Source organism: Phacochoerus africanus, chromosome 8, assembly GCF_016906955.1.
Source record: "Phacochoerus africanus isolate WHEZ1 chromosome 8, ROS_Pafr_v1, whole genome shotgun sequence".
Taxonomy (NCBI): domain Eukaryota; kingdom Metazoa; phylum Chordata; class Mammalia; order Artiodactyla; family Suidae; genus Phacochoerus; species Phacochoerus africanus.
Genome location: NC_062551.1, coordinates 134,296,736 through 134,324,341, shown reverse-complemented (window position 1 = coordinate 134,324,341; position 27,606 = coordinate 134,296,736). Strand labels below are relative to the sequence as shown.

General features: G+C 38.1%; 1 protein-coding gene across 1 annotated transcript in view; it reads left to right on the top strand.

Moving 5' to 3' along the window:
• The window catches only part of PTGFR (prostaglandin F receptor), a 47,740-nt gene extending 20,511 nt beyond the window's left edge, over nucleotides 1–27,229 (top strand). Inside the window, exon 3 of the mRNA XM_047794295.1 lies at nucleotides 25,088–27,229. Within this exon, the coding sequence (XP_047650251.1) occupies nucleotides 25,088–25,378 (291 nt within the window). The 3' untranslated portion in view covers nucleotides 25,379–27,229. The remainder of the gene's footprint in view (nucleotides 1–25,087) is intronic.
• The last annotated feature ends 377 nt before the right edge of the window (nucleotides 27,230–27,606 follow it).

Sequence of the window (27,606 nt, the reverse complement as noted above, 5' to 3'; positions counted from 1 at the left end):
TGCATATGATGTCACATAAGGATTTTATTTGTAAATGTTCTTTTCCAAAAAAAATCAGTAAAATTTTTGCAGTGTAAGTAGAGACTATAATTGCTATCATTTTAAACGTGAGATTTTTGCCTGGAAAGTTTGCTTTAGAGTGTATGAATTAATTAATTAAAACCCCCTTCTCTATAGCTTCTACTATATGCCAGACACTGGTCTCAGCACTTTACAGATGTTAACCCACCCTATCGCCTTTTCATATATATTCGCCCTTTGTATATTTCCTCAGACATGGAAAATGTTTATGATTCTATAGATCAGAAGGTTTACCCAAAGGATACAATCATATAAGTCTGGACATTACTTGCATTTAGCATCATGAGCTGTGGTAACATCACTGGCCATGTGTTACAGTGGAAATTTTCATTAAAATATCTTCAGATTTAAGTCAAGCTTCACAGGGAAGAGTTCTGATGGAAGACAGCTCAACAACCTGGAGTTGGTTGTGGTTTGTGGAGAAAGATGAAGAGAACTCAAAGGAGGGTTATTTTTGTACTCTGCTGTTGAACTAACATAGGCCTGACTGGGAGTAAATCTTTGAATAAATTTTCTCAAAGGCCTGCCTTCAGCAAATTAGGGGAAAATTGCTTTTCTTCTCCCTTCCAGAGCACTGACAATGCCCTTAGTCTCCTACTTTCCACTGGTGTCCTCAGCTTAAATGGGTCCTAGTTTATCTGAGTAAATTTTTAAAAACTGGCAACTCCGTTAGTTGATATTGACTATCGGAAATAGTCTATATTTTGTACAGATTTTTCTTACCCTTTGTGAAGTATTTTTCTCTTCTCTTCTATCATTGGAACTTTAAATTCTGTCCAGAGGAGAGAGTCCTTGCTGAATGTTTGGAGGGACCAGTGAAGCTTGATTAAAACCAGAGAGTGCCATGAGGAGTCAGTTTCAGAACTTCGATTACAACAAAACAAACTTTTATCTTGAAAATATGTTCATTTCTCACTGAAGAGCCTGTTTATTCCAAATGTCTTGCAGACATACCCAGGCATGTTTGCAGCTGGGGGAAGCCCTAGTCTTTGATTTTTTGGAAAAGCCAAAGATAGAGCCTTAGTGAGAATTCACCATATAAAGCAACTAAAACACACCCACAAATATAATATATTTAGAAATGTTCATTTATCCAATAAATATTTTTCTTAGCATCTTCCATGCATCAGGCACTGTTCTATGTTCCAGGATCATGGGCTGGACAAAACAGGCAATATTCCTTTTCATGGAGGTGCCATTCTTCTGAGGGTAGTGGTGGCCAGAGGTGGGGCTTTTTGCAGAGAGAGAGGGAGGAATGGAGGGAGAGGGGAGGGGAGAGAGGGAAGGACAGAAGAAGTAATCAAAGAAATTAACACAATGACTTCACAGAGCAGTAACTGCTATGACTGAGAATGGGGCTATCACTCTTCTAGATTAGATATTCAAGGAAGGCCTTATGATGAAGTTAGCCCTGGATAACAAAAAGGAACCAACCATGGGGAGATCTATGGGTAGGGTGGTCAGGTAGAGAGAACAACCAGCATAATAACCCAAAGGTGGGGATAAGCTTCTTGTACTGAGAGACGAAACAAAGGCCATTAACTGGAGCAAGGGAGCACAGGCAAGGCTGGAGGATGGAGAGGAAGGCATGGGTCAGATTGTCTAGGACCTTGTAGGTCACTATGAATTTGGATTAAATTTGGTTGGAATATTTTTTTAACAAGAGAAAGATATGACCTGATGTATGGTTTTAAAAGATAACTTTGGCTATTAAATAGAGAAGGAATTACAACAGAGTGTAATGTAGCAGAAAGTTTTTTGTTTGAAATTTCATTTGGAACACGAGTAATGAATGCATTACTTTTCTAGAACTTAGATTGGGAAGGCAAATAATAAATCACTGTAAAGATTAGCTTGGAGTAACAAAGGAAACACTTTCAAAATGATTCTCCTTAGAGTTTCCTGGTGGCTCAGCAGGTTGGGATTCTGATGTTGTCACTGGTGTGGCTCAGATCACTGCTGTGGAACGGGTTCCTTCCCTGGCCAGGGAACTTCCACATGCCATGGCTATGGCCAACCTCCCAAAACAAACAAATGAACAAACAAAATGATTCTCCTTAAGCCTTAAAATATTGGATGGCAAAAATTTTAAAGGAAATGTTTAGTTAATCTTCTCTATTCTACTCAGTTAATAATCTCCATATATCTTCTCTGCTAACCTAGCAAAGGGCATTTTGATGAATATTCATTTGGTTTAAAATATGCAATTAGCTGTCTCATTTTGCTTCGCAATGAGGTTATTTGGCTCTCTTAATTCTCTTTATAACTAATTTTTTTTTGTTTTGCACAACTACACGCAAACACACACACACACTCTCATACTCACATTAGATAATTCCATGCTTTAATTTCAACTTCTGTAAAATATGGATAACAGTATTGACTACATCGCTGACTTGATCAAGTAGCCTGTGAATTTTCACATGACACCCAGTAGGGACCCAGTGAAAGGTGCTGTGTGATTGTTTTGATCACTGTTATGACCATTATTCCATATGATACTCTAGTAAACACAGGGTAATTCAAAAAACACTCACTAGATGCCTACCACGGGCTTTTGCACAAGTGCTCCATGGGTGTGTAAACATGAATAAAATGGGATCCTAACTTCAAAGGAATTTGTAGTTTATTTGGGGAGGCATGAGAAGAACTGGCTCTGTTACAAAAGAACCCTGTGAGCAAGTGCCCATGGCCTTCCAGGGAGCAGCTTTGCCGGAAACTTCATCTGTGTTTAGTCTACACCAAGCGATGAAGGGTAGAGATTTCTTGACCAAAGCCCCCTTGAGTTCAGGTTTATGTGGTCTCTGGTGGTCTTTGGGTTTCGCGAAGTAGGCTATTAACTACCAATGAAGAGATTGAATTTTCTTCCAGAATTGCAATTCAGGTCTTTCTATTCAATCACCGATTTATAAACTTTCTGTTTTCTTCTTTGGGTTAAATGATCTCATCTTTTCCTCACACTGATTTCTTTTCCATAAACTAGTAGTAAATGCCATTTTAGGTTTTTACCGCCTCCTTTCTTTTCATGATGTGCTGCTTAATATGAATGTGTTTAATAAGGTCAGTTTTGCTTGAAGATGCCAACCTGACACCATTTTACCTTTTGGGATTTTGGACCTTTGCAATCAGGGTTTTGGATCTTGTATCTTTCACTTGTTAACCCAACCAGGGAAATCCGAAGGCTAATTCAGCCCTGCTTTATCAAACCAGCCCTTCTTATCAAAGCCGAGTTTCTTGTTGATTGCATATGTTTATCTCCTCGTGTTTATTTCTGGGAAAATTCATGTTCTTTTAAGCTAGGCCATTTTTGTGGTATTATTTGCAAAATCTCTTAGGAATACAGTGTCTTCTATATAACCACAGAGGAAGGGTTTGGCTTTCTGGTATTGCAAATAATACCACAAAACTTGGTAGCTTGATGGAAAAAATAACAGAGAATTTATATACTGGAAAGAAAGGAGTGGCACTGGAGCCACAGTTTTACAGCAGTGTGAGGATACAATTTCCTGAGTGTTTGCTGACAGTCTCCTAAAAGAACAGCCTTGATGCCTTAGGGGGTCATTTTCAGACCTACTAGACCTTTCCTAGGGATATGAATGAATCATTAGTGCAATATCGTAACAAACTGCCTTCCATTTGGGATCCATCAAAGTCTAGTGCCTTCCTAGAATGTGTTTATAAAGTGAAACCAATGTGACTTTGTTGTTGCCGTTGTTGTCTTTTTAGGGCTACACTCTCGGCATGTGGAGGTTCCCAGGCTAGGGGTCGAATCAGAGCCGCAGCTGCTGGCCTACGCCAGAGCTGCAGCAACATAGGATCTGAGCCACGTCTGCGACCTGCACCACAGCTCACAGCAACACTGGATCCTTAACCCACTGAGAAAGGCCAGGGATTGAACCTGTGTCCTCATGGATACCAGTCGGGTTTGTAACCCACTGAGCCACAACGGGAACTCCCTGTATACTTATTTTATACTGTATGTCTGCTTTCATGACTAAGTAGGTTTTACAGGCTTGCATGGATTATTTACATATTTTACGCCCTAGTCAGATTTGTTCCCGCTGAGCCACGACTTGGGAGCTCCCCAGTTTGAACTCTTTTCGCTGCTTTTTATGTTAAGTTTACCTACCCCTCTGGTGGATTTTGCAAAAGTACTTATTTAGCATGTTGACATGTTTTCATTACTACCTTTTGATTGCCCCGAACTCTGAAAATCAAGATCCCAGGATTTAACCTTGTCATTTCATAATTTGAAGGGAGGTAATGGCATGGTCCCCGGCGTTCACATTCTCTGAGCCACTGAGTTCATGTGGGGAGATGTAATCTGAGCTACACGTTTTTGCTCTTTTCCCCTCAGGCAGGAGAGGATGGTCAGCTTGCTGGTCATGTGCAGGCCACATGGGCTGGTTTTGCTTTCCTGCTTTTCTGTTCTCCATCCCTGTAGACATGTCCTTCTCCCATCTATGCCAGCTCTTGTTTTTTGTTTCTTGCATTTTAAAAGTAAGCCAGCCAATTCAGGGAGAAAACTATAATAATCACTTAATTAACACTAAGGCGTGCAGCTCTTTTTCACTTGGCACAAACCTGTGTGGTTGAACTACTTTCTCGCCTGTGCCACTCTGATTGATTTATAGCAATGTTCTAAATATTTTGAGTATTACCATTGGTTTATAATACATTTTTTATTAGAAAAGCAATATATGTTTCTTAAGTAAAGTTTGGAAAATACAGAAAAAGAAGTGAAAAATGTAAGCCCCTTTAAAGGGCATGTTTATTTCTTAAGTAATTGCTAGAGAGTTTATAATTTCTATGCTATTTTTGAATGGTGTTTTTTTCTTATATTCTGTGCTTGGTAATAGTGTGGAGAAGCATTTTTGATTTCCCTAAGTTGGTCATGTATTCAGCAACTTGCTGAACAGTTCTGTTGGTTTCGATCATTTGATTCTGATCATTTCTAGATAACAAAAGTTTATCTCTTTTCCTCTAATTCTTTTATTCCTCATTTTAAAAACACATTGGCCAGGAATTATAAAGTAAGTTAGGCAATGGTAGCAATAATAGGTGTCCTTGTTTTGTTCCAGATCTTAAAATGCATCTATATGTTCTCCATCAAGTGTAATGCTATTGTAGCTTTTTATACATACATTTTACTGTTTCCTAGTTCTAAGTCCTGCCTAAGTACTATAGTACTTTTCTACTGCCACGTAACAAATTCCTACAAACTTAGCAGTATATAAATGCCCATTTTATTATCTCACATTTTGTAGGTCAGAAGTCTAGGTGCGTTCACCTAGATTCTCTGCTCGGGGAATTGGAGTTGAGGTCAGAGTGAGGTTGGGCTCCAACCTAGAGGCTCAGGGGGAAGAATCCTCTGCAGAGCTACGTCAGGTGTAGTTAGAATCCAGTTCCTTGTAGCTGTAGCTCTGAGGTCCCCGGCTGGCTGTCAGCCCAAGGCTGCTCTCTGGTCCTAGAGGTGGCGGACCTCTCTTCTCAAGTGGTCCCCTCCATCAGCAAAGCAGCTACGGTGCATCGTAGCCCACTCTCACTTGGAATCTCAGTGACTTCTTGGGTGACCTGCTGAAGAAAGTCCTCTGCTTTGCAAAGAGGGGATGTATGTATCTGTAGAATTGAATTACTGTATTGTACAGCAGAAATTAACACAACGTTGTAAATCAACTATACTTCAATACAGTTTGAAGATTCAAAAAAAAAAAAAAAAAAGGAGTTCTTGTGATTAGGTTAGGTCTACCTGGATGATCGCACTGCATTAAGGTCCACTGTGGCCTTATAATAAAATGTAATCATGGAGACATACATCATTATAATCAGGGATTAGGTGGGCCCATCTTTAGGGGATCGTTCTAGAAATTCTGCTTACCACAAGTACATACCCAGCCTCTGTTAAGTACTGTTACCTTTCTGTTGATATTCTTCCATGCCTTTCTCAAAGCATACACATGTGTTAGGCTGTATTAAGGGTATGGTTTTTGGGAACCAGATTTTCTTTACTAACTGTTTAACCTTGAGCAAGTTAATTTTGTCTCTTTTTCCTTATAATTAAAATGAGGATATTAGTAGTACCTATTTCAGAAGGTAGGTGGTAATTATGCAATGTTTCAGCTATTGTAATAATTATTACAGTAGTCAAATCAAAATGCTATTATTTTGTAATCTTTTTAATTTTCTTAACTATAATATAAATATTTTATCTTATCTTTAAGCATTCTTAGGCCACATTATTTTAATGGATGCAAACTGTTCTGTCATGTAGGTTTGTTATAACCTATTATACAAATCTCTGCTTGTTAGGGACTTCTATTTTTCTTTTTTATAAACAACACTGAGGTGAGCATTCTGTGGGTTTTTTCACACTATTCCTATTTACTTCCTTAGAATTAATTCATAGACATGGAATTGATGGTTTCAAGAGGAAGTATCTTAGGAAGGCATAAGATATACTTTGCCAAATTGTCCTACAGAAAGATTGAACTAGTTTCTGCATTTCCCTTGCCCTTCTCCCAGAAGTCCACTTAAAAAACTTTTTTTTTTTTTTTTTTTCTGGCTGTGCCCATGGCATGTGGAAGTTCCTGAGCCAGGGATCGAATGTGTATCACAGCAGTGACCATGCCAGCTCCTTACCCCCCAGACCACCAGAGAATGCCTTAAAAACTTTTAAAGCTCTGGAATAGTATTTTTAGAGAGTGAGTCCCATGTGGCCAATTCCTTGAAGCAGTGGAAAGAGGAGAAATAGTTCCATTTAAAGCTCATGGGGGGAGTTCCTGTTGTGACTTAGCAGTAATGAACCCTACTCATATCCATGAGGATGCCGGTTCAATCCCTGGCCTTGCTCAGTGGGTTAAGGATCCGGCATGGCTGTGAGCTATGGTGTAGGTTGCAGACAAAGCTTGGATCTCGCATTGCTGATAAAATGAGTGATATTTCAAAAGCGTGTAGATCAGGGCCTGTCTATATTTCGTTGTTTAAAGAAGAGATCCAGAGGGTTTTTTAAGTATTCAGGTAATTCATTAGTTCAGATGTTGTCCTGATACACTCCTAATCCCTGGGAACTATATTCCTAGCCTGTCTAAAAGCAGCCTCCAATTCAGCAAAAATATCAATACCAAATTTCTAAAAACGAAATCCTATCGATGCTTTGGAACACAAATGTGGTTTTAACTGACAGCATGTAACAGTTTATGGACTGCTTAATCTTAATGGTGCCTTTTAGGCAGCTGATGTAGTAGCTTGTTGAGTGTAGTCATCTGTTCACTGAAAGAGAATGATATAAGGTGATGAGAACACTTGTTCAAGACTGTCTCCATCTCTGCACTTGTCCTCTTCAACCTCCATCCCTCTCACACCACATTCAGCGACTGCACATACCCAAGACTTGATGAGTTAGTTTACCCTAGAATGTTTTGGAGCCAGTTTACTCCATCCGACTCCAACAAAATGAGGAAGAGAATAAATACATGCTATCTACCGTATTACTGCACTTTTATTAGTTCTTGAAATGACTCCCGAACCAGAAAATCCTAATAATGACAACAGTAAGAATGACATCTTGAATAATTATGGTAATGCTCATAAGCAAATAATTTTTAGGAACTTATTATGTACCTGACACAGTACTAATGCTGATGTATTTTATTCAACCTTATTCACTTCCAAATTTGTTATGATGTCCATTTTACTGATGAGGAAAGTAAAGCACAGAGAAGGAAGTTGCCCGAGGCTACGTTGATAGTACGTCTTAGAACTGTGTTTTAAACTCATGACTGATTCTAAACCTACATTCCTTTAAAAAAAAGCTTTTTTAAAAAAATTTAGATTTACTGAATAGTTGCAAAATGTTAAGAAAAGTATATATATATATATCTCCTTCTCTCAGCTTCCCCTAATGTTAACATTTGTTTTACCATAATACAATTATCAAAACTTAGAAAATCACATTGGTACAATGTAATTAATATAAATATAGACTCTATTCGAGTCACTAATTTTTCTGCTTATGACCTTTTTCTATGCCAGTGTTCAATCCAGGGTCCAGCATTACATTGTCATGCCTCCTTAGTTCTGGCGACAATTTCTTAATCTTTCTTTATCTTTTATGACTTTGACACTTTTTGAAGAATTCTTGTCATTATTTTGTAGGACGCTCTTCCATTCAGCTTTGCCTCCTGATAGTAAGTTCTTACCTGCTAGGTGTCTTCACAAAGAGTGAATTAACATCATATAACTAATTTATACTTGTGTGTTTGTGTTGATGGATGGTATCACTTTTCACCCCTGGAATCTGGAGGAACTCCCCAAGAATTACATAAGGGGCAGCATCTCCCCCAATGTTCCTTGTAGGACAGAACTTCATGTTGGAAGGTCTTCTGCAGCCAGAAATCTCTTAGTTGCATTGCCGCCCCAGACAGTGCCTCAGCCACTCAGTGAGCTGGAGATCTGTGGGGGCTCTTGGTTGCACTTAGATGCTCAAGAGGGTGCCTGATTCCTTTACTCTGTCTGGTTTAAGTTCTTTTGTGGTCTTCTCACATGAGCCAAGAATTACAGAATTGAGTGTTAGCTGGTCAGACAAGGGATCAGTTGTACCTTCTTTATCACAAGGCTGAAGAAGGCTGAGTTAGAGTGTACCTGGCCTTCTCTTGGCTTTGGCAAAGCCAGTGATTGCTGAACCATATAGAAAGAAAAGCAAAAAGATGAGGAAGCATTTCTGTTGAAAGCTTCAAGTAAGTTGGCAAGGTCATGTCCCGTGTATGCAGTGGGGAAGAGCTTTTTTTTTCTTTCTTCTGCTTTTGTTTTGTTTTGTTTAAATTCCTTTAATAGCTTGACATGCTTACAGAATAATGACCAAATTCCTTAGTCAGCCAGAGAAGACTCACTCGTGATACCCTCAGCTTTCTTCTTTGTGCTTTGTCATGGCCTTGATCACAGGACTAATTATAATAGGCTGCATTTATTTTGTTTTAGTTTTTTTGGCCATGCCTGTGGCATGTAGCAGTTCCCTGGGCTGGATCAAACCCGTGCCACAGCAGAGACCCAAGCCACCACAGTGACAATGCCAGATCCTTAACGTGCTGGGCTACAAGAGAGCACCCAGCTGCGTTTATTTATTTATTTTTTATGAAGGACAGTGTTCTCCTCACTAGGCCAAAAGGGGCTTAATAATTAATCTTAACATCTCTAAGTACCTGGGACTGATTTATAATAGACGCTCTAGGAATGCTTATAAAATGAGTGAAAATCTGCACAGGCTACCTCTTTTGTTAGGTCAGCAGGGATGTAGAAGAGACATGAAAGGGGCTACTTTAATGACCAATAGAAGAAAGGCAAAACGTGTGATTGTATCCTGCATGCCATTTTTTGGCTGTCTCTCTCTCTCACTGGCAAGGCAACTAGACTAGAATACATCTGCCTCAGTAACCGAATGTGTTTTGCCACAAGGCATTTGGAAGTCACAGTATGATTTGGAATGTTGCAGATCTTATTTAGTCCCAGCTCTGATGGGCAAATCACTTACCTCCTTGGCCTCAGTTATTTTATTCCCTGTGAAATGAATAAAATAGGCTATATGGTTTTTAAGTTTCTTTCAAGTTCCAACCTTTATATTTTTCTATAATGCAGTATTTGTCTTATGCCAATCAGAGGCAGAGCATAATGATTTTATCTAAAAACTCTATACTTTGAAAAAACCCAAGAAAAAAAATTTTTTATGGAAATTTCCAGGCTGTGAATCAAATGGAAGCTGTAACTGCCAGCCTACACCACAGCCACACAGCAATGCAGGATCTGAACTGCATCTGTGACCTACACCATAGCTCACAGCAATGCTGGATTCTTAACCCACTGAGTGAGGCCAGGGATCGAACCCAAGTCCTCATGGATACCAGCTGGGTTCATTACTGCTGAGCCACGATGGGGTCTCCACCTCTGACTGCTTTTTAATGGTATGAAAATGATATCCCATCACCAGTTGCAGCATGTCAGATCAATATCGGGATGCCTAAACTGAAGCAGCACAGGGCTATTGTAATATTTCCAGCCTTACTTAACCTTTATCATACTTTCGTGCTCTAGATGTAACAAGGGACCTGCAATGCAATTCTGATGCTAACTGCCCAGAGTTATTTCAGATTTTACAGATTAAGGGCATAGTCCCCTGCAAGACTGCCTTTACTTCAGACACTAACTACAAGCTTGAGGATTCTCAGGCCACCTGCATTTCTGACCAATTGGAAACAAAGTTAGGCCTTCCCACCACCTCCTCAGGTTTGATGATTCTCTGGAGTGACTCACACAACCCAGGAGAGTGTTCTACTTCTGTTTACTGTTTTATTGTAGAGGATTCAAACCAGGGAAGCCAAAAGAAGAGACCCATGGGGCAAGATCTTGGAGGGGTCCCAAACACCAAGCTTACAAGTCTTTAAGACTTTCACCCTCCTAATACATCAATGTGCAGCACCAATCAGGAAGGCTCACTCAAACTTTCAGTGTCCAGAGTTTTTAATGGGTTTCATTACCTAATCATGACTGAGTAAATCACTGACCATGTCAGTCTCCAGGAGGTCAGGCTGATCTCATGTGGTTCAAAGCTCCAATCCACTAATTACATGAGTGGTTTTTCTAGCATGGGTCACCCCCATCCTGAAATTGTTTAGGAGTCCACCATGGGTTACTTCATTAGCCCACCATGAACAATAAAGACACACCGATCATTTTTTTTTGGGGGGGGGAGCTAGGTGAAAATTTATAATATTTATTTTCAGGTTGTAAATCTAGTATTAAAATGATTTGCAGTTGCCTCCTTCTTGTAATTCATATTTTACAGCTGATTAACATTGAATACATAACAAAACTCAGTAGTTTATTTCAACTTGTGAATATCTCATATCAAAACTCAAAATTGTACCATGGAGTCCATAAAAGTAACAAAGGGAAAATACTTTATCAAATAACAGATAGATGAAGCTGTAGACATTTTAATTATTTATGAAATTATAAAATAAGACACACATATCATTTGAGAAATTTCAAGGGCTTAGAGACTCCTGCCCAGGAATCAGGGGATAATGTCCACCCAAATTCTTTATTATACTATGGGGCCTATAGGTGGTATTGAAATTTTGTGTGTTGCTTTGAAATCTTAGAGACTGTTCCATTTCACTAGTTATAAATAGAAAGCAATATTCTGAAATTAGTTATATGCTTATATAATAATTCTTTATATAATGCTTGCACCAAGGGGAAACCTGTTGATTTTGGTCTGTTACTGACATTTATATTAGATTGACAACATGCCTTTAAAGACAAAAACAAACAAATGAAATCCCAGGTCCTGCCCCATATTGCAAGAACTGTACACAATTTAAGTTACACACTGGAACTAAAAAAATATTTCTAGATCTTGGAGTTCCCATTGTGGCTCAGCTGAAATGAATCTGACTCGCACCCATGAGGATGCAGGTTCGATCCCTGGCCTTGCTCAGTGGATTAAGGATCTGGCATTGCCACAAGCTGTGGTGTATAGGTCGTAGATGTGGCTCAGATCCTTAGTTGCTGTGGCTGTGGTATAGGCCAGCGACTACAGCTCCGGGAAATTCCCTAGCCTGGGAATTTCCATATGCTGCTTGTGCCATTCTAAAAAGCCAATATATATATATATTGCTAGATCTTTATTTCAAAGTGTTGTCCTTTTGGTGATAAGAAATTGAAGACAACCCATAGGTTTTTCAGAGAGGCTACTAAAGTGCAAGGTGGATGTAGCATCAAGTTTAACACTGCATTAAGGGCAAAGGACGCAGAAACATTCCTGAACCTTCATAATAGTCATGATGCTTTTCTACAGATAGCCTTACATGAGATGACTGAATCCTGCTAGGCATGAGCCAGTGCTCTTGCCTTTTGCTTTGTTTGGCATCATTTGTCAGCAAGGAATGACCAAAATGTGGTGTAAGTGGATAATGTAGGGGTAACCTTGATAGCCTTGACATCCAGTTTGCCACAGAAATCCAGGGTCCCAAACAGTTTTACCCATAGATCCTCCTAAACATTGAGGGGCAGGACATATACACCAGTGATTTTATCAGAATGAAGCCAGGTCATCAGCATTTCTATATGCTTTCATTTAGGACAAATGAAAGGAAGAGGATCATGATGCATGTAATTGTTTAGCAAGCTACGCATGAGGCAGTAAGGCACTACCTCAGTCAGTAGCATGGCAAGTAAATTCTCAGGACAGACACTGATCCATGAAACTAAAAAGTAATGGGAATGCAGTGTCTTTGGCAGATCAAAAGCTTGGGGTCAACAGTAAGTCAAGGAGATAGTTCATGGATGTGTTGCAGTCACTCATTAAAAGCGTAGAAATGCACTTGTGCTCACTATAGAGATAACTGTGGCTTATCCATTAAATAGATGGAGGACTCAATCTGTTTCATAAAAGGCAGATCTTGCCAGGCCATGTAGCTCTTGTTAAAGATGAGTGATAACATGGCTGATGTTTCCTTTCTAGTAGACCACTTTGGCAAATTCTCAAAGTTTTCTTCATATACTTTACCACGAGCTATTGAATTCAGCCACAGAGGCAGCAGATATAATTTATAGTATCAACTAATGAATTTTTAGGTAAGATGAAATGCTTTAAAAATACAGAGATCTGACAATTAGCACTCTCTTTTTTTCAGAAAGGACATCAGCTCAACCTAATAACCTTATATTCTGCACTGTAAAATTTTTGTTTTTATTTAAAGGTTGGATTCTGTGATTTTTATGAGAGCTGTGGATTAAGAGTTTAAGTGGTGTAAAAGCAGTAAATTTTCATATTATAGTAAAATGGCTTGACTTTTAGACAATGATTGGTGGTGGTCTCTGAGTCTTAACTATATCTAAAACTATATGAAAGAATTTATTGTAATATCTGATGATGATGGTGTATTGCACCAGTAAAGGACAGCCTTTCTGAGGTCTTGGGAAGTAACTCTTAATGGAATGCAAAGATGTCATAGTAATTGTACAGTCATACCAAAGGGACCCATCAGTCTCTTATGCTAAATTTTCAAGTTTACCCTTTCAAATAAATCAGTCTCTTACCAGAAATAAAGCAAAATATAAATTTAAAAAGATCTCCTCTCCCCAAATACTGCAACCTCATTATCTCTGCCTTCTGTTGTAAATTGGACATAGCAGTATCATGAACTTGATAAGTGTTGGCTATTCATTTATTTATGATAATGATGCAGCTGTTGAAGCAAATTGGGATAGCTTTATGCATTACTGAAAAGGTTGTATGCCAGGTAACAATTAGGTATTCACTTTGTGCCCTGTACAGTGTAAAATAAAGTCATGGTTTATAGCCTCTGTGGATTACAAAATTTCTTCTCATTTATTCCTTCATTTGTTATTTATTGAGCACCTATTATGTACTGCATATTGAGCAGGGCACTGGGGATAAAGGAATTCACAAGACAAAGGCTCTCTTGATTGGGGTTATGGTTTAGTGAAGTCATTGTATATGCATCTGAAACAGTTAAAGATTGGATGATATGTAACAAAGTATCAGGAAATAGAACCACTTGGGGTATAACAACTGCACTAGATTGTTCCATAGAGAAAATGGATTTGAAACAGAGCTTTGTGGCTAGTATTTGGGGCCATGAGATGAGATATGTATTTAAAGTGTTGAAAATCACAAAGGAGAGAACAAATTTGATGATTTAGGCCAGTAGGGTTGTTGCCTAGAGAACGCTAGTGTATATACTGACTTGCAACTAAGGGAAATGAATTTCAGTTTGCTACTTAGATACCCTGAAGAAAAATTAAAAGTGTAATAACTTTCAGAGAATAAGTTCAGAAAGTAAAAAACAATCTCAGCGATTAACAAATTGTCTTATCTTTGTGACCAAACAACCAGATTGATTCAAATGCTGCTATGAAATAGAATTATTTTTAACTAAATTGACTGGATAATCTTCAAGGTCTGATTTTTTTTTTCCTGACCAGAAATACATGTTGACTTCATTTTGCACTCTACTCATATTATGCTTTAGAGTTAGACATTGCTTATAATCTTCACCCTGGCCGTTCTGCTTATAATCTTCACCCTGGCCGTTCTAGCTGTGTGTTCCATGTGTAAATTTGTTCATCTGTATAGAAGATATAACAATATTTACGCATAAGGTTGCTGAGAGCTTTTGCGGTTTGGTCTGTGGGTTTAGTTAGCTTTTTCAATGACTGATTTTCTCTTAAAAATTATGAACATATTTTCTCCTTAAAGGGACACTCATTTCATTAAAAATTCCTATTGCATAATCAACTATTGCACTGGAGCCTGGAGGTTTTAGAAAATCTTTCCAAACTTCTATAATAATAAACCAATTCTGCCTGTTGGAAATTTCTCTTTGGAAAAACATAATGTGTTTCAGGGTGGATGTTTTGCTGAAACACCTTAACATCCGCCCGGGAACACCTTACTGCTACAATCTGCTTTTGCTATTAAAACTGTGTGCCAGCCATCAAACAAAGTAATCTTTTGTTCTCAAAACACTGTGCCTCCAAGACTACAATTGATTTCCAACTAGTTGTTCTCTCTTTAAATCATAGATGAGTTGCTAATAGTTACTTTAGTCATGATGTTTTAGATAAACATTTCTTGATTAGGATGAAATATCTTATACATCTATCATTGCTAATATTTAGAGTGTAACCAATATTTTTTCATCCTAACTATGGGTTTGAGGTAGATAATCATAGCTAGAAAAAGCTAGAGTTCACAATGCTGCTAAAAGAATAGTTCAAAGTAAAATGCCTCAAATCTCTTTTGTAACAACAAGGTGGGACGTATAAAGAAACGTATTTTCGTACACGTGTTTTCTTTTTCTAAGACCTACAATTTTTGCCTAGTGATTTTTTTCCCCCTCATTATCAAAGAACAGAAATGATCACCTAAGGATAATGATTAGTATTCTGGATTAAAACAACAAGATCCAAAAGGATATTTGAAGATCAGTCAAAGGGTAAAAGGAAAGAGACTAATAAAATGATAATCGTGCCATTCATCCTGGGGTAGATATGAAGAAGGAAAAAAGATGTTGAGCTTTGTCTATTCTGTCACTCTACATCTATTAGTTAATGTTTAAAAAAATACCTTTCTCTTCTGGATAGATAGCTCTCCTCTGCCCTTGCACCTTTTTGACAACCAATCAACACTCTGTATTTGGTCCAGTAAGTATGATGCTCAATGGGACAATCATTTCCAGTGATCAGGACAAACTATCTAGCGGTGCTGCGAGGATTCTGTCAGCTAGTTCCTCCTTTGCCTGGCCCTTGTGACTTGATCCTAACTCTTAGTGCATTATAGGAAGTAAGCGTCTTATTAATTGTACTCTTAGTGACTATGTAGAATGAAATTACCTTCATTCTACCTATGTATTTTTAAATCATTCAGACTTGAATATAAATATATACATACATCTAAATATGTGTAGTATAGAATGGATTTACTTCAGGGCATAAATATCCAGTTCTAGAGCCTCAGATGACAGACCTGAGGTAGCACCAATGTATTTGCTCTTTGATCCAATTTGATGATGTCTCTAACCCCCATCCTGTCCCCTCTTTAGTGACTTATCACCTAAAAAAAAAAAAAGACTATTATATTCTAGGCTCCTAACTTGTCTTGCAAACTCAACTACTTTATTTATTCACTTATCTTTTTTCAACTTGTTATTCTATTATCAAATATTTCATGAATGCCAAAAAAACAGTCATTTCCCTGTCCTTCCCTCATGAGGAATGACCCATCCTTCTATCTTTCCTGCCCCATCTTCTCCCGAAAGCCTTCTCTAAGCTCTCTATAGCTCGGTAATCTTGCATTCTACATTCCCATCATGCTTGGCACCACTTCATAAGCGTGGACCGACAATACAACACAAAAAATATAGTGAGATAATGTTGGTGTATGTATTATGGTCCTTCAGTTATATTGTAAATGCCTTGAGGATAGGATTTTTTTTCTTCATCTTTGTGGTCTATGGTACCCCCCCATTTTTAAAAGTTTTATGGAAGCATCGTTGATTTACAACGTTGTGATCACTTCTGCGCAACAAGGTGATTCAGTTACACACGTACGCACACCCACTCTCCCTCAGTTTCTTTTCCTACAGAGGATAGGGATTATGTCTCCCACTTTCTCAAATCCTTCTCCTCCACCTTACACAGGTTAATAGGGGAAAGACTCCCACAGCTTAGATGAGAAAGACAAGAAGCAACAGGCAATGTCAAGTGCAGAAGTTCAGAGATTTAAGCAGAAAGCAGGAGTGGCAACACCAGATCCAAATCAAGGATTCAAGGTGAAAAACAATGGCAGTAAAAGAAAGCTTATGCGGAACTTTTGTTCCAAGGACTGCCTCTGACCTTTAAGACCATTAATTTCTACTCTGTCCAATCATACCTTTTTAACTTAAAGGGACCTAGTCAGTTAAAGTGAGTTTTAAATATTTAATTTTTTTTTCAAGGTGAGAAAACAAACATCTCCCAGGAAGTCTCTTCTGGCCTTAGGGAAGAGTTAGTCTCTAGTCAAAATTGCGAAAGATTTGGGAGGATGAAGGGGAGAGATACAGATGCATAGACTCCTACCTGGTCAGATCCCAGAAGGACTTGGGACTGGGTAACATGAGGCAGGGTGGGTGGATGCATTCAAGGTGCTTTAACAGAGACTTGGCTGTCTTAGAGGTCTTTATCTAGGTTCATAAGCTGGTGCCAATGATCATACTAAGTGAACTAAGTTAGAGAAAGACAAATGTCACAGGAGATCGCTTACATGTGGAATCCAAAAATAATAATAATAATAATAATAATAATAATAATAATAATAATAATAATAATAATACAAATGAACTTACTTACAAAACAGAAATAGACTCATAGACATGGGAAACAAACTTAGGGTTACCAAAGGGGAAAGGGAGGTGGGGAAGGATACATTGGGACTTTGAGATCTACAGACACTCACTACGAATTATAAAATAGGTAAACAACAAGGACCTACTCTAACGCACAGGAAACTATGTTCAATATCTTGTAACAACTGATAATGAAACTTAACGACGTTCCCTGGACCCCCCTGACTCAGAGACATCAATCCTAAACCTTGTTTTGTGGCCTATCCCTTATTCTTGGCCTCTCTCAGGGGCAAGGTGGACATATCTGTGTTCATCTGAAGGGAGAAAGAGAAGGGCTTCTTCAGGCATGTTTTTAGCTGGAACAGGGCTTCGATCCCACACTGCTTTCTCCTCCCATCTCCACCACTGCCCTGGGGTGAATGGAGATGCCGACTGGAGCAGTAGATATACCTAGGCCACCTTCCCTAGGCCTGGTTGCAGTGAGAGCTCTGTTCCCTCAGGCAGGTGCCTCTCTCCATGTTTCCCATTCCCTAGGAAGCTGTCTTTACTCTCCTGGGTGAAGTTTGGTAAGAATATTGAGCAAGTTAATTGCAGGGCCCCGAGGCAGCCTAGTATAGTAATTAGAAGGACAGGCCCTGGACGTGCTTTCATTTGGGCCCTAACACTTAACATGAACTGGTCCCTTATCTTACTGAACCATCCTTTTCTTATCTGTAAAGTATAGATAACAACAGTACATATGTCATAGGGTTGTGAGGATTATTTGACCTAATACATGAAAAATGCCTTTGTAGCACAGAGCAATATTTAGTTCTAAATTTTGTTGTTATTATTTGTGGATGTACCTCTCACTGTGAGTCGTACATACAGTGTGTTGCTCTGGTTTACAGGAGAGTTTCTGCCTTTCTCTTGATTTAGGATCCCATAACTGCCAGGATGATCAGTTATTATGGACTGAGGTGCTAGCTTGTGTTTCGATGGTGGTCCAGCTCTATGATAGAGTCTGTAGTTATAATAAAGATGTTCTCTTAATTGTACAATTTGTTTGCATTCAGTTATGGGTAAGTTACTCATGTTGTAGCTAAATAGAGTCTCTATTTGGTTTGTAAAAACTGTCTTTTGATTGAATTCATTTCCCATTTTCTATATTTTTTCCTTAAAACATTATCACATATGATATATATATATGTATAAATGTATACACACACATATAAATGTGTATATATATATACATATATACACATATATTTTATTTATTTAAAACTTTTGTTATATTTAGTATTCTGGGATAAATGACTGTATTTTTTTCCTTTGAAAAGTGTCATAAAAAGAAATTACAGTTTTTGTTTCTTTGTTTGTTTGAACTAGCAGTAGGGGACCATGTGGACAATTACTCCTTGGGGTTCTGGCCTGAACTTTCCTCCTAAACAGACTCAAAAAAGTGCAGGCCTGGGAGAAGATGCTGGAATAGAAGATGAAAATACATGGATTCTACAAGTTAACCTTCTCTAGAAAGATTAGTGTTTTGTTTTTTCAGATATTATACTTTTTTCCCCCTTCTCTATGTACTGTTCAGTTAAAAAATTTTTTTCCCACTCTTCATTTTGTACATTATTTCCTCAGCTGGCAGGAAGAAGCAAAGATGCATATAAAGTATTATAATTTGGGACTGTCGCATTCTAGAGGGAGCTGTCTTGATATAGCATGCTCTGTTTTCTCATCTCTTTGTGACTGTCAGAGTCTTTAGAAAGAGGAAAAAAATGTGCTGTCAGCTGGACCATTGGTTAATCCTCTAGCAACAAATCAAATAGAAGAAAAGTTATCTGTGCAAGTGTTTGTATTTTGCAGCACTGATGTGTACTTTGGGGGGTAGGCAACATTTCACAGCTGTTCTAGAGTCATGTGCTTTTGTCTGTTTCTCCATATATCACATGCTTTGTCTGTTTCTTTTCTCTGTTGTTTTTTATCTGTTTCTTTTGTCTCTTTCTCCATATACCATATGCTTTTGTCTGTTTCTCCCTGAACTATAATATTTCTGTCTTACATATCTCTGAATCATTCACTATGTACAAGTACTGTCTTAATTTTAATGAATGGGAAATGACCAAAACATTACCTTCTATATTCAACAGTATAGAGATTTATAAAATTTAGGTTTGGAAAAAGTGTTTAGTTGAAAGATACATCCTGATAAAGTCTTCATGTTTCAATTGGTTACTTTTTTAAAAAAAATCTATTATTTGGGAGTTGCACTAGAGTAAGTTTTTTTTTTCTTTAATGTTATTATAGTCACTGATGCAGAGATAAAAGATTCTGTTTTAAGAATAAATGCCATACAGTTAACTCACCACAAATATATTCAACTCTGAAAGTTACCTGTTGTATTGAGATGGATTCAGTGATTTATATAATGTGCCTTTTTCAAAATTGCCATTAAGATTCAATTAAATCGAAGGTTCTAATTTGCAGGTACTCAGAGGTGCTATGACATTTAAATGTCAATCATCTGTACATAGTTCTTTAGTCACTAGTTATCCAAATTAACACAAAGATTGAACGTCTCAAACATGGAGACGTAATGAAGTGGCTTCTTGGTAAAGCTTCCAAGTGTATCTTTGTCATTATCTTGTAAGACTGAATTGTAATCACATCGTCACAATTGGTCCCCTATCTCTGTGGTTATTCAAGTGCCAAATCTAAAGATCAGTCTTTGGATGACAAAGTTATAAGGAACAATAATTTGCAAATCAGTGTACTTCTGTGTATGCTTTCATTCTCCAAAAAAGCCTCCCTAAACTAAGTCTTCTATGATGACAGAAAGGAGGGAAGGAATGTCTGCTTCTTGGATTAAGATAATTGTGTGTGAAAATACCTGCTTCCGTGACTAGATGAGAACTATGTATATTTTTCATAGACAGTGTTCATATGAAAATAGATATTGATAAAATTCTAGAAAATGCTTGGTATCTAAAGAAGTTGGATATTCTATCAGAAATGGGTTTTTTATGTATTAAGTTTCCTTAAAAAATTGGTGCCAAGGAGAAATCCAGACAAATTATAGCAGAATCTCAAAATTAGTTAAGTCTGAGTAACTAGAAAAATTGCAAAAACTCATCATTTTAATGATGGCATCTGTGATCATATACCAGAAAGTAGCTCTGCCTGTAGTATCAGTTCTATGTCTTTATTATATTATGTACCAATTATAACTCTTTGTTTTCTTGCCAGTCTCTCATCATAGGGACTTCATTCATTGAATTCATTTAACAAATAATGACTTCCCCACTGTATGCCAGGAGCTGGGGTACAGAAGAGAACCAATGAGACAAAGATGCATGCCTTCAAGATGATACTTTAGCATCAGAGACAGATGTGAAAACTAGATAAAGAATCAAAATATATCATATGTTGGGATTTCTCTAAATATTGTTCCTTTTATCACTAGCATCCACCACAATGCCTGGACATAGTAGATACTCAAAAACTACTCACTGCTGGATTGATTTACTTTCATGATTACTTAAAGGAACAGAAGCATAATTCTTGAATTTACCATTGATTTTAATTGTGAACAGCCACCAGAATACTGATACCAGTCAACAGATTATACAGACTCAGGATGGGCGATGCTGGAGTAACTTCCAGAATAAAATTTTAATAAGAGCTCTGTTATCTATGAGTAAACTAGCCTGGCAGATTCACTAATTCGGTGACCTTAACAGGTAATCTAATTATATTATGTGACCCAAATGAATGGAGATTTTATTGCATTATCTATCTATTTGGCTTTTTGCAACTAGAAATGAACAGGAACACTCCTGCCCATACACTTCTTGGATTTCATTATTTCTCTCTCCTTTTAATGTCAAGTGTCTGAGAAGTATCAGGTTAATTCATTGATTTTTCCATAGAACATCCAAACCCTTGTCCCTGTCCACTTCTCAGTATCCTAATCATTAACCAAGATGACCAAGGCCCAAAAGAAGGTATTTTAGAAAATAATACATAGTAGTTACATGTTGGGTAGCTCTTGGAAACTAGATGAAAGGCTGTGTGTGTGTGATGAGGATCTGGGCTTGACTCTCTGGAATCCACATTCCAATGGGTTGGCTGAGAAAGAATGCTTTTAAGGCGTATGAGGTGACTCTTGATGGAGCCCAGGGAAAATGGTAGATATTCCTGTTTTTCCCCCAACTCCCACACTTCTGCAAGTCCTATCAGGGCTGGAATTCACCGGTAGTTCTGCTGCACTTGACTCCACACACATAGACACTCATAAATAAATAACATTTATTCTCATTCATTTTTGTTTTTTGTTTTTTGGTTTTTTTTGGCCACACCCATGGCATATGAAAGTGTAAGGGATCCAGGAGCCAGGGATCAAATCTGAGCTGCAACTTCGACCTATGCCACAGCGGGGGTGACTTGGACTCCTTTAACCCATGGCGCCAGGCTGGGGATTGAACCCATACCACCACGGAAACAACACCAGATCCTTAACAGAGGGAACTCCCTGGTTCTCATTCTTTAGTACAGTAGTACACACCTACCTTGGAGATATTGTGGGTTCCGTTCCAGACCACCACAATAATGCAAACATCACAATAAAGTAAATAGCCCCAAATTTTGGTTTCTCAGGGCATATAAAATGACATTTATCCCCATTTTGTAGGCTATTAACTGTATAGGCATTATGTCTAAAAACCAATGTACATACCTTAATTAAAAATATTTTATTGCTAAAAAATGCTAACCACCATCTGATAATTCAATATTGTCACAAACCTTCAATATTGTGAAGGGCAATAAAACAAGATATGCCTGTGTATTTGAACAAATTACTTGGGGGAAAAAAGAGCAGATTAGGAAAATATTGCAAGATCTGTCTGACAAATTAGTAAATTAGAGACAAACCAAATGAGAAAAATAAAATCCTCTGCATTGCCATTGGCTAGAATTAACCACGGGAAATATTGAAATAAATCCCAGGTTTTTTTTTTTCCCTAAGGCATACACAAAATCACATCTTCTTTCCCCCCCAAATTTGGATCATACAATCAATACAGTTTAGTAACCTGCTTTTAAAAAATTAAGATTAAACCACAAAATCAGTGCTTGCATATTTTTCCATTACATGAAAGTACCATAGTTTATCTTTTGTTGCATAGCTGGGTTTTCCTGAATTGTCAATAATATATATTGTCAATAATATACTAGTGATTTTTTTTTTTTTTTACACAAAAATGCTCTACCCACATCTTTATTGGTGGCTTAGTGTTTGGTGCTTCTCCCAAGCTAGGCCCTAGAGCAGCCTCTCTTCCAGGCTGGTGCTGGGGGTCAAGGGAGTGAGAGAGAATGAGAGTGAGTGGCCACTGCCCTGGTTCTCTGGAGAGAAGCCTGGGTACTGGTCGCCCTCAGGAGAGGACTCAATGTTTTTTTCTCATGGCTAGTGACCACACTGCTGCATGCAAGGGAGGGAGGAGAGAAGGGCTTGCATTTTAAATTTGCGTGTCTCTAAGCTAGGCCCAGCTGTTCCTTGCAATTGCACCAAGCATCTTGCTCCCAGCCGCATACAGCTGTGTCTTGGCTGTGCTCTGAGATCTCCAGAAACACACCTAGTCATTAATAGGAAATGCTTTCACTTAGTATTCATGAGGCAAGAGAGCTATTGGTTCCTTTATTCTTGAACAACAACAACAAAAAAACTCCCCCCAAACTCAGCAAATAGATTTAAGTTCATAAGGGCAAGCAATGTCTGCTTTGTTTGCTGTTGAATTCTCAGGGTCTAGCGTATTGCCTGGCACTTAGTAAAGAAAAAACATACAGTCAAAAATGTCTCAATCCAAAGGCCAATTGGATCTTGACTTTGCTTTCTTCTAAGAGAAACAGGGCTTATCTAGGCTTATGTCTTCAATCCCACTGGTTAACTTAGGGAGCAGTGATATAAGAGTCTGTACCTATTGTGTGGGGACTAGTTTTCTCTGTGTTGAAACTTGGTCAGCCTTATTTAGCTAGAGAATCTTTAGGCCTGCAGTTTGATACATTTTCCCCTGCAAAATGAACCATAAAGGAAAGAATCATTTTCCAAAGGATCTGCATAGACTATGAGATCTTGTTCCTTTCAGTGGCAGCAAACCACCCTGGAATCCTTTACTAGTGAATGCTTTTCTGTTAAAACTTTAGAAACATTTTCAGCCTCAAAATATTAGATCATTGTGGTGGATGAGCAAATATTTCTCTGATGACGAGTTGTTGTGCTTTTAGAAATAGCCTCACTGAATAAAAAGTAAAATAATATTATTCATTTTAGAAATCACTGAAAACATCAAAAGTATTAGCTTTGTACTGGATATTAGAGATAAAATTAAAAGGAAGAGATGCTCAGAGATATACAGGTAAATACATGATTATCATGTAATGTGTCAAGTGCTGTAACTGATAAGGACAGGGTGCTCTGGGAGAATAGAGGAGGGAACAGCTTGCTAATTTACCTCAGTGATGTTGGACAAAGTTTCATGGAGGTGAGTCCATTTTTACATGGGCTCTGAAGGATGGATAGGAGTTTGTGAGGCAGAGAAATAGGGAGCAGAGTTTCAAAAGAGAGTCACACAAGCCAAAGCTCAGAAGGGCATTGCAAAGGTGAGGCCTTTGCAAGGGTTGGTGCGTAGGATGTTGGCAGGAGAGATGAGATTGTAGAGTAGACTTCAGAGCCCTCATCAAGAAGGCAATTAAGGAGTTTGTACTTTGTTTTGATGATAGCAAAAAGTTTTGGTAAGGAACATTTCTCCTTCAACCATTAGTACCACCAGTCCAAATTAAGATGTTTCTTCATGATAATGGTCCATTAAGAAGACCAAGAAGACTGGATTTTCTTTTCACTTGGGTTCTAGGCTTTGCTACATCTTCTCTTCATCCCCGTGTCATAATAGTCTAAGTCTCCCTTCAGTTTTCAGTTTTATCTTTTGTTCATTTATTTGTTTTTTGTTTCTATAACCAAGGCATTTTCAAAAACTTCTTGTTTATCTGTTTTGCAGTTGCTTATTTAGAAGTTAAAGCTGGGATCAGCTGGACCCATTCTAACATATAGCTGGGACTGTTTATGGAATTTATACTATAAGATGATCTTTTTAACATCTGGAGTGGTCAGGAAATGGACACATGCGACCAAATTCTACATGGTTCTTTTAAGTCTCAATGGTATTGAAGAGGAGAACTCATTTCCTCTAAGCGCTTAGACAATTCCGTTCCACTTTTGGAATATTTTAGCCAAGTGAAAGCTAGGGTAAAAGATAAAGAAAAGGGAATATGAAAGAGAAGACATTGGTATCATTGTGGTTACCAAAATTCTAAAAGCAACATTCCAGAACAATATAACATACCATGTGAAAATCACTATCAGGATGTTCTAAATTAATTTTTTAAACACTCATCTATAAGTTATTTAAACTTTAGCTTCTCTGAACTTTATTCATAAATAAGCTGTATTTTTTTTCTTTGAAACTTACAAATGTGTGTTGGCTTTGAACTTTCTATTCAGGTCTATTACTAGGATCAGTGTTTGTCCTCTGGGTCATTCTGTTTGTGCATATTTGACTTACCATTTAAGTTATCATTTTTTTTTGTCTTTTTGCTATTTCTTGGGCCGCTCCTGCGGCATATGGAGGTTCCCAGGCTAGGGGTCGAATCGGAGCTGTAGCCACCGGCCTACGCCAGAGCCACAGCAACGCAGGATCCGAGCCGTGTCTGCAACCTACAGCACAGCTCACGGCAACGCTGGATCGTTAACCCACTGAGCAAGGGCAGGGACCGAACCCGCAACCTCATGGTTCCTAGTCGGATTCGTTAACCACTGCGCCACGACGGGAACTCCCTAAGTTATCATTTTTGTAGTTCTGATGTCAATTTGAATTCAAAGGATTCAGAGGTCTACATCAGTGTTTCGTTTGCTGTTCATTGCTTTTTGTCAGTATTTTGCAAAATAACATCACTTTGTGGAAAGTGAAATGAATACCATGCCTCATGGCTAGTTAAATTAAAAAAACTGTAGGTCTGAGAAAATGTCTATCAACTGAGCTCTATTTTGTTTTTGTTTTTTTTTGCAGGTGACAATGGCCACCATTGGAATCAATGGACCAGATTATCTGGATGCCTGTGAAACAACCCTTTTTACTCTTCGAATGGCAACATGGAATCAAATCTTAGATCCCTGGGTGTATATTCTTCTGCGGAAGGCGGTCCTTAAGAATCTCTACAAGCTCACCAGACGCTGTTGTGGAGTGCATATCATCAGCTTACATGTTTGGGAGCTTAGCTCCATTAAAAATTCCTTAAAGGTTGCTGCTATTTCTGAGTCACCAGTTACGGAGAAAGTAACTCAACAAACAACCACCTAGTTCACTAGGACAGTAAATCAGCATTAAGTCTAGGACAGGGTGAAGAAAATTTTTGGTGATGTTTCAGTTAATTGTAGACATGCAAAAAGCCTAACTGGAAAAATCAGCCCTCACCGAGGTAGTTTGGGGGCACTTTTGTCAGATGTGACTTTTGAAATTTTTAAATAATCTGCGTAATTGCACATGTTCACATGTTTTTCTCAACTGGAGGTAAATACAATTAAATAATGCCATAGGAGTCAAATTGAAAATATTTTTGGGCTTATCTGTGTTATTGAAGCTTTTGAAATGAATGACTCCTTTGAAGCTGGTAGCACTTACTTGGCCTGTTTATCAAAGACCATCCTAATACCACATACACAGTGAAATGGCTCTTTGGGGTCACTGCTCTGTAGCAGTTCCTTAGAGACTAGGCACAATGAGATGGAGTGTCCGCTTTTGATCTTGTCTGTTTTGTCCCTCATTATGCAGCCTCGATTAAGACATGCATGGTCATGTCACAGGGGTTCACTCTGTCTTATAATGACCTCCACGTACGTGAGATGTGGCTGTCAGGTTGCCTGATCTTGCGAGCCTCTTTAGAATGAGCCTATCCTTGTCATATTGATGGATATGACTGCTTGCATTTATTATTATGAAGGTCAGTTGTTGTTTGAAGATATTCATAAGTCATAGATTTGCACAGTTTTCAATCACCTTTCTCTCTGAAACATCTGGTGTATAGTCAATAATTTTTAGAGAAACAAAGGCTGTATCAGCACATGTTGTAGGTAACTTGTGTTATAGCAGTTCCTGAGAAGCTCTGCCATGGATAATGCAAACAAACAAAAAATAACCCCCAAGTGATAGGTGCAAAGAACATTGGCAAAGAAACTTTACCTTGGGTTGTCATTTCTATGTCAGAGAACAAAAGAAACACAACCCCTAGAGCATAAAATGCAAAGACTATCTGTAGGTGGCATGTTTCTGCTTTCCACTTAAACCACCACACACACACACACACACACACACACACACGCACACGCACACACACACACACACACATACAAAGCCCATCAGAAATTTCAGTTGAAAGAGGGTGCTTTCGATCTGTAAGATGGCATCTTCTACAACCTGTGCTGCAATGTCAAGGGAGGGTTGGCAATTCACCAGGCACTTGGAGGCTCTCATAATGGTTAACCAAGAGATCAAGGGATAAAATCTCTCCCCAGATTTCCCAGTAAGACGTTAGATATTTTCTCTGCTTGTTTGTATAAATTTTAGGAATCACTCAAAATATCCTGAGTCTATCAGAGCATAGGGTATTTAATTCTGTTTTACAATAGAGAAATGCATTTCTGTAAAATGGGTTCTTTGACCTCATTAACTGGGGTCTGTTTTAAAATTAATCTTCCCTGTGAGGCTTATTTTAGATTCTCTAGGAAATTTGTGCAGTTCAATTAGACTTATTATTTTCACATATTTTTTTGCTCCTAACTGGTAATTTACATTGGAATTATTGTTAACTTAGGTGAGTGAAATTGGTAAATTCTAATGAATAAATTAGAAGAAATTAAGCAAATAGCCTCACTGAAGTTTTAAAGATAACTACTTTTTTCCCACAGTGAATTTAAGTGGGGCAACAAACATATGCACTGGCATGTAATAGTCTTAATTTATGACCAGGAAATGATTAGTCACACAAATTTAGATCATCCTCATATATAGAGCACATAGTAGATGCTTAATATTTGCCAAATTGAATTAAAGGAAAGAATTTCTTGGTGCAAAGTGAGCATAGGTGTGCAAAAATTTTTGTGCATTCTTAATTTAAAAGGACAAATACATATTGGTTATTTTGGGATATACATATGTGTGTATGTATATATATATATATATATATATGTATATATATATATATCTCCAATGTATATACTTTAAAAAAGACTTTGCAATTTGTGATTGCTGTTATATTACATAAATGTTTTCATGTGTTTTAGGGGCATTGAAAGACTAAAAAAACTTGTAGATAGTTTGGAGGAGATATTTATTTCCCACAGCTGCTTGAGAGAGTGTTGACATTTGGGGAACTGAGGCACAAAGAACTGAAGCTCCATCTTTTTGCCCCATGTGGGGGAGGATGCTGCGTGAACATGCCTGTGGATGCAGATTGGGGACAGCCCTGGAGGAGAAACCCTCACCCAGGACCTTAGACCTCTTCTCCTTGAGGCTTCTACTCAAATGGCACA